The sequence below is a fragment of the Phascolarctos cinereus genome, unplaced genomic scaffold, assembly GCF_003287225.1.
Source record: "Phascolarctos cinereus isolate Bilbo 61053 unplaced genomic scaffold, phaCin_HiC Scaffold_9;HRSCAF=440, whole genome shotgun sequence".
In the NCBI taxonomy this organism is placed as follows: Eukaryota; Metazoa; Chordata; class Mammalia; order Diprotodontia; family Phascolarctidae; genus Phascolarctos; species Phascolarctos cinereus.
In genome coordinates, this window is record NW_027556402.1 from 232,938,588 (window position 1) to 232,950,983 (window position 12,396).

Sequence of the window (12,396 nt, forward strand, 5' to 3'; positions counted from 1 at the left end):
AGTCCTTGCTTTCAAGGAACTAATATTTTCCTAAGAAAATAATAATAATATTGACAATAATAATGATACCTAGCATTATATAGTGCTTGAAGGTTTGCAAAGAGTCACAAATAATATCTTATTTCATAAACAAAATAATGTAGAAATGTACATAATACATAAATGTTATTTTATAAATAAAATATTTATGTCCAAAACAACTCCGTGAAGTAGGTACTATGATTATTCCCAAATTATGGATGAGGAAACTGAAGTTAAGGATCACGCAGTTAGTAAATATCTGAGGTCCGATTTAAATTCAGGGCTTACTGATTTCAGGTCCAGTGCTCTGTTCTCTGTATCACCTAGCTGTCTTTTAATATTAATAACAGCAACAATAGCTAATATTTAAATGTCACTCCGAAGTTTGCAAAGTATTTTGTATATATTATCTCATTCAGTCTTTACAGCCAGTCTATGGGATAGGTGCTATTATTATTCCTATTTTATAGAGGAAGAAATTAAGTCCTAGAGAGATTATGGGATTTGCTCAGGGTCACACAGCTAACAGATACGTGAGGCAGTATTTGAATTCAAATCTTCCATCTAAATCCAGGACTTTATCTAGTACACAAAACATGTGACAAAGGAGACTAGATTTAGAGTTCAAAGTGACCTTAGGCATCACTCCATCCTGCCCCCCTTCATTTTGCAAAGGAGGAGGCAGGTCCTGAGAGGTTGCCCTGACCAAAGTCACACAGGCTGTAAGTAAATGATAGAGACGAGTCTTAAAATGAGGTCCTCTACCTTCAAATCCAGTTCTGTGTCATGCTGCAGGTAAATGCACTCAGAGGACTAAATGCAAAGACAATGAGAGGTAACACATAGTAAGGTCAAGAGGGAGTGAACGGGAATAAGCAGAGGGAATAGTGTGTAAGCTTCCCAAGGAGGAAGTCAGGGATTCCACAAGGGGAAGAGGAGGAGGGCATCCCTTCGAGAGATAGGTGACCACCTGGACAAAGGTTTGGAGGTAGGAGATGGATTGTTGCTTGTCCCAAACGGCTACCTGGCTCATTAAACTAGAAAGGGAAACAAAATAGGAGGAGTAATGTGAAAGAGGACTGAAAAGGTAAGGAGGAAACATCAACCAATCAGCATTTATTAAGTGCCTACTATGTGCCAGGCTCTATGCTAAGGGTTTCCCATGCCAATTGAGGATTTTGTATTTTATCCTGGAATGTTCACTGAAAATTGGGGACCAGGGAAGTGATATGATCAAATGCATGTTTTTTGGAATACTGATTTGGAAGTCATGTGATAGATAGACTAAAGGAGGGAGAGACTAGAAGCAGAGACATCAGTCAGGAGGCTCTAAGTCCAGGAAGAAATTGGTTACCATGCCCCTGGTCTTCCTGACCTCCTCTGCTCAGGCTGCCTAGGACCCATCTGGGGCGGTGGGGCAGGAGGAACTTCCTAACCCTTTACCTTTTCCCTTGACTTGGATGTTTGACTGCTCGTAGGGTTTGAATTAAATAAGGATTAACAGCTCTGCTCTCTCTGATGAGATGGGGTACCACCAGACCTTACTGTCTGCCTTGTCCCCCAGTACTGTCACCTTCACTATTCTGATAACCTAAGGACCATCCCCCCCACTGCTGCACCCTTAGGATTTCCAGAATTTTGTTCAGCTGCTGAATTTTCTTTTAGGTGCTGCTGCCCTCAACTAGTAGGTGAGCTCTTCAAGAGCAGACTGTCTCTCTAGAATGTCAATGCTCAGAACATAATAAAAGCCTAACAAATTCTTTTTCATTTACTCACAACAGAGATTGTGAGAGTGGCAAGAAGAGGACAGATGTGAGAAATATAGAGGCACAATCAATATGAATGGACAACTAATAGGCTAGGATGGCCGAGGGAATAGTCAAGGAGGTGGTGAGCCTAGGGGACTGGGAGAACTGAGTCCTCAGTGGAAGCAGGAAAGTGGGAGGAGGGCTGGACTCAGGAAGAAACAGCTTAAAGACTGTCCCTGCCCCAGTGCAATGTGCAGTGGAATCTCCCCAAATTGATGGACACTTTCTAAATCTAGTAGGCTGTAAGAATTCTTTAATAATATTTCTCAGCTATCAAAGGACTTTAGCACATATACAAACAATGCTAATTGCTATTTGGGAGATTTTTTTCCTACATATACGTGTTTATGTGTGTAAGTATATATGTGAATACATGAATAAATGAAATAGCATTTATTAGGCTCTTACTATGTACCAAGTACTAGAGATACAAATAGAAACAATGTGTGTGTATATATATATATATGTATATATATATATATATTATGTATACATATATACATGTAACACACAATACTCATACATATATACTTGTATGATTATGTATATACAGACACATATAAATATATGCATGTATGCCTATATATATATATATATAATATATATATATATACAAATTCACATATATGATCTTTTAAGTTCATAATCTCGTTCCCTCTAGGAATATCTATCTACTATTTATTCATCTATCTATCTATTGATAGAGCTCTGAGTCAAAGTTCAAATCCAGCCTCAAACACTTCTTAATTGTATGACCCTAAGCAAGTCATTCAACCTCTGCTTACTTCAGTTTCCTTCTGTAAAAATGAGGATACTAATAGCACCTGCCTTTCAGGGTTGTTGTGAGAATCAAACAAAATATTTGAAAAGCACTTAGCACAGTGCCTGACACATTGTAGGTACTCAATAAATGCTAATTTTGTTCCTATCTATCATCTACCTATCTATGTATCTATCTGTAGCTATATCTAAATGTGAGGAGAGCATGGACTTAAAAATAGTAAAGGAAAAAAATCCATGCAAACAAACATATGCATATGCATACACATACTCACACAGGAACACATGTGAATACATATGTACGTGCTATGTGTGCATGCACACAATATACACATATATACATGCAAGGCACATACTCTTACATATGCATTAACACTCACTCATACCTGTGCACTCACAAATGCACGTGGAAGCACTGCACACACAAATGCACATATAAACAAGTCACATGAGAACAAACGCTCACATATGCAGATATAGACTCATGCACATCCAAATGCATATGCAGACATACATGGTCACACAGTACTATGCAGACATATGCACACACATGCACAAACATATACATATGCACACACACACATAGATATGTACATAATCCTGTCTTGTTCTCCTTGTCATCTGTGAAGGACACCAAAGTTTAAGAACCCATTTCAAGCCTCATTCTTTTCCTCAGGCTCACCAGGAAAGCCCCCAGCAGCCCAGATGGATGAGACTTGAGGCCTTCATGTCGCCAAGATGAGTCCTTTTTCAATGACTCAGCCAGTGGGATTTCCGCAGCCTCTCTGAGGGAGGGACACCAATCCATAGGTCAACATCCTTCAGTTCCATTACCCAAGGTTGCGCTCTCTCTCTCTCTCTCTCTCTCTCTCTCTCTCTCTCTCTTTCTCTCTCTCTCTCTCTCTCTCTCTCTCTCTCTCTCTCTTCTCTCTCATTTTCTTTTGTTCAGCTCATTCCTATCATTCTTGGTTCTGACTCCTAGAGTTGGCTCTATCAACCCTCTCTCTGCTTCATGTTCAGACACCACAAATATTTTTAGACATTGGTCATGGCCTCCTCTTCCAGATCCTTAGTCATCTTTTGGACCAATGGGCAGATATCTCCTCGTAAAACCCAAATCATTTGTTGGCCGATTCCTGAGCCTTGAGGGTCCCTGAAGGACCTTGAGGATCAGAGATAGCTCAAAATGAAGTTAGAGGTGTGGTGTCTTGTATCACTCTCTGCTCTCTCACTCAGTCTACTTCTCCTTAGGGAGGAGAAAAAATTCAGTATCAGGTCCAAGTTAAATAAGTGTAGTTCCATTAGGTCAGAAATATCTCTTTCTTTATTTTTCTAGGTCAAGTATTTTTAAGGGGAAGTTGCGGACTTGACTTTAGAATTCAGCTCCTGTCCCTCTCTTGAATTTTCTGGGATTTCACATGGCACTGAAATATTCTGTCACTTGACTCATGTTGTTTTCTTGGGCTACATAAGGTGACCTAAACTTCAAAAGGAGTCATCATCTTTCTCTAAGAATATACAATACTCACCACAGCAGCTGTAATCCAGTATCACTAACAAACTTTACTCAACTAAAGCCACCATAAGGCGATCTGCTTTGGTGGTAGAGAGGTCAACATGAGCAAATGGAGACTAGTCTGGTTATTATAATCCCAGAAACATGGCCACCATTGGTAGCAATAGGGACGGATTTGGGCAAAATGGTTATTGGTGTTTTGTGCCTTCTGACCTCCTTTCTCTTTCTCCTGGGGAGCTGCCCTGCTTCTTCCCAGCCCCTCTCTCCCCACTGACTACATCACCATGCTCCTCCACCATCCTCATCCAAACCTCCTTAGCCAACAAGCTATAAGGGGTTTGATAAACTCATCTGCAACTCCTGGGAATATTTGCTTTTTAATTGGGGAAAATTTTATAGTCCAAGGAATGAGGCTCTAATAATGGTGGAATTTCAGGAATTAGCAAATGTTTTGTGAATTTTAGTTTCATGAGTTTCGAGGGACTTCAGAAATAATCTAATCCATTCCCCTCATTTAGAGATGTTGAAACCAGTGCCCAGAAAGGTTGCAATTTGCCCAAGGTCACAAGGAGAGTAAGAAGAACCAGATTATGAATTTAGGTCTATTGGCTCAAAATCTAGTTCTCTTGGTGCTACAATATTAAGATGTCAATGAAAGAGATGAGAGAGAGAGAAAGAGAGAGAGAGAGAGAGAGAGAGAGAGAGAGAGAGAGAGAGAGAGAGAGAGAGAGAGAGAGAGAGAGAGAGAGAGAGAATGGAACAAGTAAGTCACCACCTCCTCTGCCAACTTATAAGGTTTTCTCAGGGTAGCCATATAGGAAATCTCATAATAAAGAGGAAGATAATCAATTGAAACGTTTTTTGGGTGGGTAGGGTGGCACATACCTATAATCCTGCTACCAAGGAGGACTGAGGCTGGTGGATTGCTTGAGTTTGGGAGTTCTGAGTTATAGCCGGTTCATTGTATTGAGAGTCTGCACTAAGTTCAGCACCAAGATGGGGAATGCCCAGGAGCTGGGCTATCAGGCTGCCTAAGGTCTTGTCAATTGAACTAGGTTAGAAATGGAGTAGGTTAAATCATCCATGCTCATCAGTAGTGGGGATTAAGGTGGTCACTGTGCTTCCAGCCTGAATGAGACAGGGAAACTTTGCAAAGGAAGAAGGGAAGAAGAAAGAAAGAAAGGGAAGGAAGGAAAGAAGGGATGGAGAGAGAGAGAGGAAGAAAGGGAGGGAGGAAGGAAGGAAGGAAGGAGGGAAGGAAGGAAAGAAAGAGGAAGGAGGGAAGGAAGGAAGGAAGGAAGGAAGGGAGGGAGGGAGGGAGGGAGGAAGGAAGGAAGAGAGGGAGGGAAGGAGGAAGGGAGGGAGGGAGGGAGGGACGAAGTTTCCTGTTAGTTGGGGTAGACTTGAGATCTCTGTGATCATTTCGCAAGGAGACTGAAAAGAGATTCCGAGGAAGGAACAGAACTATTTGACATTATCTCTTTCCCATTTTGATTTCTATTTTCCAGAAAAAAAAATGTCAATAGTGTGACTAACAACAGCATTTAATCTTCATCCTCAGTTGTCCAACAGTTCAGGGCACCATCTAGTGGGTAAATGATCAAACTGATGCAGTGTGCCCCAGTCAATAAGACTCGAGTTTGTGGCTTCTTCTGAAATGAGCCATTTTGTCACAAAGTATAGTAAGCAGAACCGGGAAACAATAGACACAGCGGCCATAACAATGTAAATGGAAAGAACCTCCGAAAAAGACCGACACTGAATGCTGCGTGGTTGTAAAGACCAAGTGTAGCCTCAGAGAAGAAATGAGAAGAGGTACTTTGGTTTGCTGAGGTGTGTGTGGGGTGACTTTTGGTTAATTTTGTTGAACTCCTCTCCCTCTCCTTTCTCTCTCTGTCTCTGTCTCTTCTCTCTCTTTGTCTCTCTCTGTGTCTCTGTGTCTCTGTCTGTCTGTGTGTGTGTGTGTCTCTCTCTCTCTCTCTCTCTCTCTCTCTCTCTCTCTCTCTCTCTCTCTCTCTCTCTCTCTCTCTCTCAAGCTAAGCTACTTTCAAAAGAGTTTAGACAGGTTTCTATTGGTACCTCATCTATTAAAATGTAAATCAGCAGACCCAGAGAGCCTCCCAAGCTTCCCTGTAGCTTTCCTTTCCAATCGTTGCTGTAGTAGAAAGATCACTGATCTCAGAGTCAGAAAGACTTGTTTCAAACGCCAGTTGTGACACTTTCCTTCCTGTGTGATCCTGGAAACCTGTGAGGCCATGTGGCACAATGGGAAAAGCTATGGATTTGGAGCCAGGGATGTGCTCAGAATGGGGCTCAACATTTCTTGGCCTCAGTTTCCTCACCTGAAAAAAGGAAAGAGGTTGTACTCAATGGCTCCTAAGGCTCATTGCAGCACTACTGAATATTTTAATTTATATTTTATGACCTCATTTCCCTTCAAGGCACCTTGGTTTCCTCATTCTGTCACATGCAAGATTGAACTATAGGACTTCCAAGTGACTTCTGGGTCTAACCCTATCATTTCGCCTCGCTTGGCCTCAGTTTCCTCAGCTATAAAATGGGAATAATATTTGCACTCCCTACTTCTCTGAACTTTGACCTCAGTGCCCCAGGCACAAGGAACCAAGGTCAGTCTTGTTGAAAGAAAGAAAAAAAACAGGGGGAAAGAGAGCTCTAGCTATCACAGGGACTACTTACTCATGCAGTCTCCTCCGTACCAGCCTCCTCGACATTCAGCGCAATAGAATCCCTTCACGTAGAAGTCGTCCAGAGAGCCTCCCCAGGAGCCATTACGGCAGCTCTTACAGTTCTCAAAGATGGTACAGCCTGGAACACATTCAAGAAAGACTCGTTAGGGAAGAGGTCACATGTGCCTTGATTTGAGAGAGACAGACACAAAGATGGGGTGGGGAGGAGGACAAAAGGGAGTGGAGAGGGAGGAAGGAGGGAAGACAGAGAGAGAAGGGGAGGAGAAGGAGAGAGAGGGGGAGAAGGAGGAAGGAGGGAAGAGAGACAGAGAGAGAAAAGAGGGAGGAAGAGAAGAGGGAAGTGGAGGGAAGAAGGAGGGAGGGGAGAGAGAGAGAGAGAGAGAAGAGAGAGAGAGAGAGAGAGAGAGAGAGAGAGAGAGAGAGAAGGAGAGGAAGAGGGAGGAATTAGGGAGGGAAGAGAGAAAGAGTCACAGAGAAAGGGATCATGAAGGAAGGTAGTGAATGGCTTCTGGGGAGCTGGGTAAAGAGAAAATCTTAAGCTTTAGGGTTCTTCCAAGATATCAGCCACTATCAGATATTCAAATGGATCTATGATTTCATTGATGTAAGTATTCCTTCAGCTCAAATGCCAAGCACAAGAAAAATCTTGGAGTCATCAGGAGCTATTCCTATGAGTCTAATTAACTCAGCAAGTGTTGACTAAGGGCTTACTATGAAGGGTAAGGCACTACCAAAAAAAAAAACCCGAATTAAATCAGTCCTTGCCCTCAAGGAGTTTATATTCTACTGGGAGAAATGCAGCTGGTACACAGATAAGTCCAATAAAATGTAATTGGAGAAAGAAGAGGACTCTGTCAGCTGGGGCATCCAGGAAGAATTCTTAGAAGAATTAATACCTGAGTTGAGTTTTGAAGAAAGAGCAGAATTCTTATCATTAAAGCTGACGGCCCTCTGAGCACAGGCAGATGGCATGAAACAGGTCTTCTTTTCTCCTTCCCTTTTACAAACGATGCATGTGAATCACAAGATTTCAAGCCAGGAGGGACCTTAGGGATGATTGAATCCAATGCCCTCATTTTACAGATAAAGAAAACTGAGGCCCAAGGGGGTTAAAGGACATGCCTAAATTTACATGAGTAGCCAGGTCAGGATTTGAACTGACATTCTCTGACCTTAAATCCAGCACTCTTTCCACTATTAACTATTGTACAGCATGGGATGGTATTGGCAATATGTGTATATATGCATATATATCACATATCTATATATCTATCTATAGATATGTATACTAGATATAGACATAGCTATAGCTATATATATGCATATATACATATACAGAGATACATACCTTTACATGTGACATATGTATATATATATATATATATATACATACACACATAAAGATTTCCAAAACCAACCCAATGCCATATATATAAAATTATCAGTATCTGTAGCATTTATCTGTCTAACCTATTTCTATATCTAAACCATCTATATCTACCTAATCTATAACTAAGTCATCTTTATCTACATATAATCTATATCTATATGTAAATATATATCTAGTCTATATCTAATGATATCACTTCTATCATCCATATCTATTTCTATATTTATACCTATATCTGTATCTACATCTTCATCTATATACCTATTGCACAGGCCAAATATGTCCCTGGAAAGATCTGGGTGCTAAACGCTAAGGACCAGTTTCCCATCATCCCCAGAGAAGAGCATAGTTGCCCCTACATGCATTTTCTCCCCTGGGGAAGTGAATAATGGATACAATGGGGGTGGGTTTTGACTTACTAGATTTTGGAATCAGAGGATCTGAGTTCAAATCTTGGAGCTCCCTATTCTTGACTATGTGATCTTGAGTAAGCCATTGGCATCTGTGGACCTGTCTTCTCTTCAGTAAAAGAAGAAGATTAGATGGGATGATCTCCAAGGTTCCTTTCAAACCCAAATCTGCGAGGCCAGGTCATTTCATTTCTCTGAGCCTCAGTTTCCCTTTTTTTGTAAAATGAAGAGGCTGGACCTCTAGGTTCACTTCCAGCTCTGCATTGATAACCTCATGTTCCCAGCTTTGCCTCTTCCCCTCAGGGAGGCAATGCTCTAGCTGTTCTGTCTATGCAACTGTCGCCAGTGTTGGCCTCTTGTCACAAATTGGTACTTAGCATTGGGGGAAATTCCAAAGATGGCAGATTCTTCTGAGCTCTCTTGAGCCTCTGGTGTCTGAAAAATGTATTTGGAAATCTCTGGGTTCTCCCCAGGAGAATGCTGCTTTTCAGTTTCCTGTCAGCCCAAGGTTCAGATGTTGAGTTGGAGTTTTAAAACTTCCATATGGAAGAATTTTTTTTTAAGATGTCTGTGGAAATGTCAAGGAAGGAATGGATTTCTGTCAACACCAGGCATAAGAGCCATAACTAGCATGCAGTAAATGGGCTTTTGCCCAAGGATGCTGACTGGGGAGGGGACACAAACGTTGACATCTTCCAAGAGGAAGACATACTTTGTCCTAACACAGTAGTAGTGGGCTCTTGGAAGACCACCATATATTCCCACCTCCACCTCCCAACACCTGCCTCAGAGCCTACCTCCTCCCATCACCTTGATTGCGTCAGACCAGGGCAAACTGCCAGGGTATTAGGTAAGAGGAAACCCACACACTGGGAATGCCCAGAGGCCATAATGCGGAAGAGGAGAAGGACTGCTGGATTCAGAGTCAGAATCCCCAGACTGACATCTCTGCCATTTGCTACCTATTTAACCTTGGGTACGTGTTTTAAGTGCCTTGAGCCTCAGTTTCCCCATCTGTACTAGACGGCCTCGCAGGTTCTTTCTAGCTGTAGATCTAGGATAATATCTATAGTGGCACAGGCTGCTAGGAAATTATGTCTCTGAGCCTCAGTCTCCATATCAGTCAAATGAGAGTGAGATCTCCTTACTAGCTGTGCGACCCTGGCAAGTCACTTACCCCCAATTGCCTAAAAAGAAAAAAAGAAAAGAAAAGAAAAGAAAAAGAGAGTGAGATCTCTTCCTAGACTCGAGTCTGTCGTCTTTGTAGGTCCTTTACTTGGGGTTACAGTGTGCCGCCACCAGAGGGCAGTCACGTTTTTGATTATGGCCCCATGATTCAAATTTCTGGGTGTCAACGAAAGATCCAGTTACGTACCTAGGAAAGAACTGCTTAGCATAACCCACTCACCTGGGTGAATCAGACAGGAGTCACACTCGTTCTCCTCATTCCGGCAGCAAGGAATAGTGTAGCCAACTACTTCTTTCTTCCCTGGGCACACACACTCAATCTGGTCATATTCACAACACTCCCGACACATGATATTCCATTCAGCCCCAGGGCAGGCTTCGTTGATCACCGTATACTCTGAAACCCAAATCAAAAGTGAGCAAATGAGGAGAGCCAGGTCGGCACTGTGATTATACTCTCTAAGATACTGTTTCTCTGAAAAATGACTGGTCACTTTAATGAGATTCAACAAACATTTGTTAAGCACCTACTGTACACATGGCAATATTTCTAAGTCTATAAATATAAAATAAATAGTATATATTTATATAATATAATATATAAATATTATATAAATAAAGTAAATAAAATAAATATTTTATACCAGATGAGCAAATACAAAATATATACCAAGTAAATACAATTTTTTTTTTAGGGAAAAGCATTAACAACTGAAAAAAGTCAAGAAAGTCTTTGTGTTTGAGTAAATGGCACCTGAACTGAGCTTTAAGGGGAGGCAGGAATTCTAAGAGAGTGTGGTTATAGGAGGGAGAACATTCTGGAAAAGCATGAAAGCAGGAGATGTAATTTCAAATACAAGGAATAACACTAAATAGGACAGTTAGACTGGAAAGTAGAATATGTGAAAGGGAGGAATATGAACTCCCTCTGGAAGTATAGAAGGGACCCAGATTGGGAAAGGTTTTAAGTGCCCAACAGAAGAGTTTATATTTTATCTTTGAGTCAATGGGTGGTCAATAACGCTTGTTGTGCAGGAGAAGAATATGATCAAACCCAGGTTTTAAGAATATCAATTGGACACACCGTACGGAAGAGGGGAGAGACTGGAACGAGGTGGGAGGTTTATGGTAGACCAGGTAAGAGGGGATAAAGGCATGAAGAAGGAGGCAGTGAGCAGAGATAAGGGTACCAATCAGAGAAGTTGTAAAGGTGGAATTAGTAGAGCTGGGTCACTGATCCCACTCAATGACAGGCAAGAGACTGAAGAACAGAGGATGATGCCAACGTTTCCAGTCTGGATGACTGAAGAGGAAAGAGAAACAACACGGACTCCTCCTGGATTATTACAGATGAAAGGCTTTTTTATTTCTCCTTTTGGCCGATTACTAGATAACTTTCTCGGAGCTTCAGAGTGATGTCTCTGGTTACCCAGAAAGCTGTGTACGTAGTGTCCTCATTGCTCATACACTGACAGCACAAATAAGCATTTGAGATCCGGCGGAACTGAGATGTAACCTACTTACACCAGGTGTCTTTGCTCATGAGAAGCAGTGTTCCTTTCTGGGAAGGACTTTTATTCAATTTTTAAAATATGCTTATTTATAGCACATTTACACCCTTAACTCTGAAAAAGAAACCTGCCAGCCATATGTTAAAATTCAACTATAGAAATTCCCCATAAGGAGACACAGTCACAGGCCTGCCCCGCCAGAATGCAGTCCAAGATGTGTGGTCTAGATGTCTCTCTGGATCTCTGAAAAGACTTTTTAGGAACGAGGGGGATAAAAGATGAACCTGGACAGACTGAGTGTCATCTGGAGAAGTGACAAATACACCAGTACCCATAGACCACACAATCTTTCCATTGCCCTATCATTAACCCACAGGCTATACTCTAAACGCAAAGATATGATGATTTCGATGAGGGCCTCCTCAAAGCCACAGTGAGGTTAGAACCTGGGAATTGGAATGGACATAAGTGACTCTACTGTCCTTGCGTGGAATCAGCCAGGCAGGATAAGTGTGGTTGGGAAATCAGGAAGGACCTAGATTAAAATCCTGCCTTTGAAACTTACCAGCTCTCTCAAAAACCACATGAAAATGAATGTTCCAAATCACTAATAACTATAGAAATTCAAATTCTAAAAATACATTTTATCTGTATCATTTGTTTTTTACATAACTAGAATTTTCTACCAGTGTTTCTTCACCTACCTGCTCCCAGGGAGCCAGCTCATAAAATGAATATTTTTAAAGGAAAATTCAGCAAAAAAAAGAGAAGATATATCCACAGTGATGCACACTCACAGACCTCCCTCCTCTGCAAAGGAGGGCAGTGATTCAGATCTTCTCTTATCTCTTCTTTGGGGCCAAATTTGTCCTTTATAAATTCACAACATTCACTTTTGATTGTCTTGCAGTTTTCTTCTTTCCATTTATGACATTAAAATCCTTCCGTAGATTGGTTATGTTTACTTCACTCTGTGTCAGATCATGTGTCTTCCCATGATTCTTTGTATGCATCATAGTCATCATTTCTTATAGCACAATAATGTCCCTTTACATTCATGTACC

General features: G+C 41.4%; 1 protein-coding gene across 2 annotated transcripts in view; it reads right to left on the reverse strand.

Annotated features, from left to right (window-relative positions):
- The window catches only part of PAMR1 (peptidase domain containing associated with muscle regeneration 1), a 101,060-nt gene that overhangs the window by 55,884 nt on the left and 32,780 nt on the right, over positions 1 to 12,396 (reverse strand). For both annotated transcript variants that reach the window (XM_020963927.2, XM_020963928.2), the window contains exons 2-3: positions 10,042 to 10,218; positions 6,823 to 6,951 (exon numbers count right to left, since the gene is read on the reverse strand). In XM_020963927.2, coding sequence (XP_020819586.1) covers positions 6,823 to 6,951; positions 10,042 to 10,218 — 306 coding nt within the window. The remainder of the gene's footprint in view (positions 1 to 6,822; positions 6,952 to 10,041; positions 10,219 to 12,396) is intronic.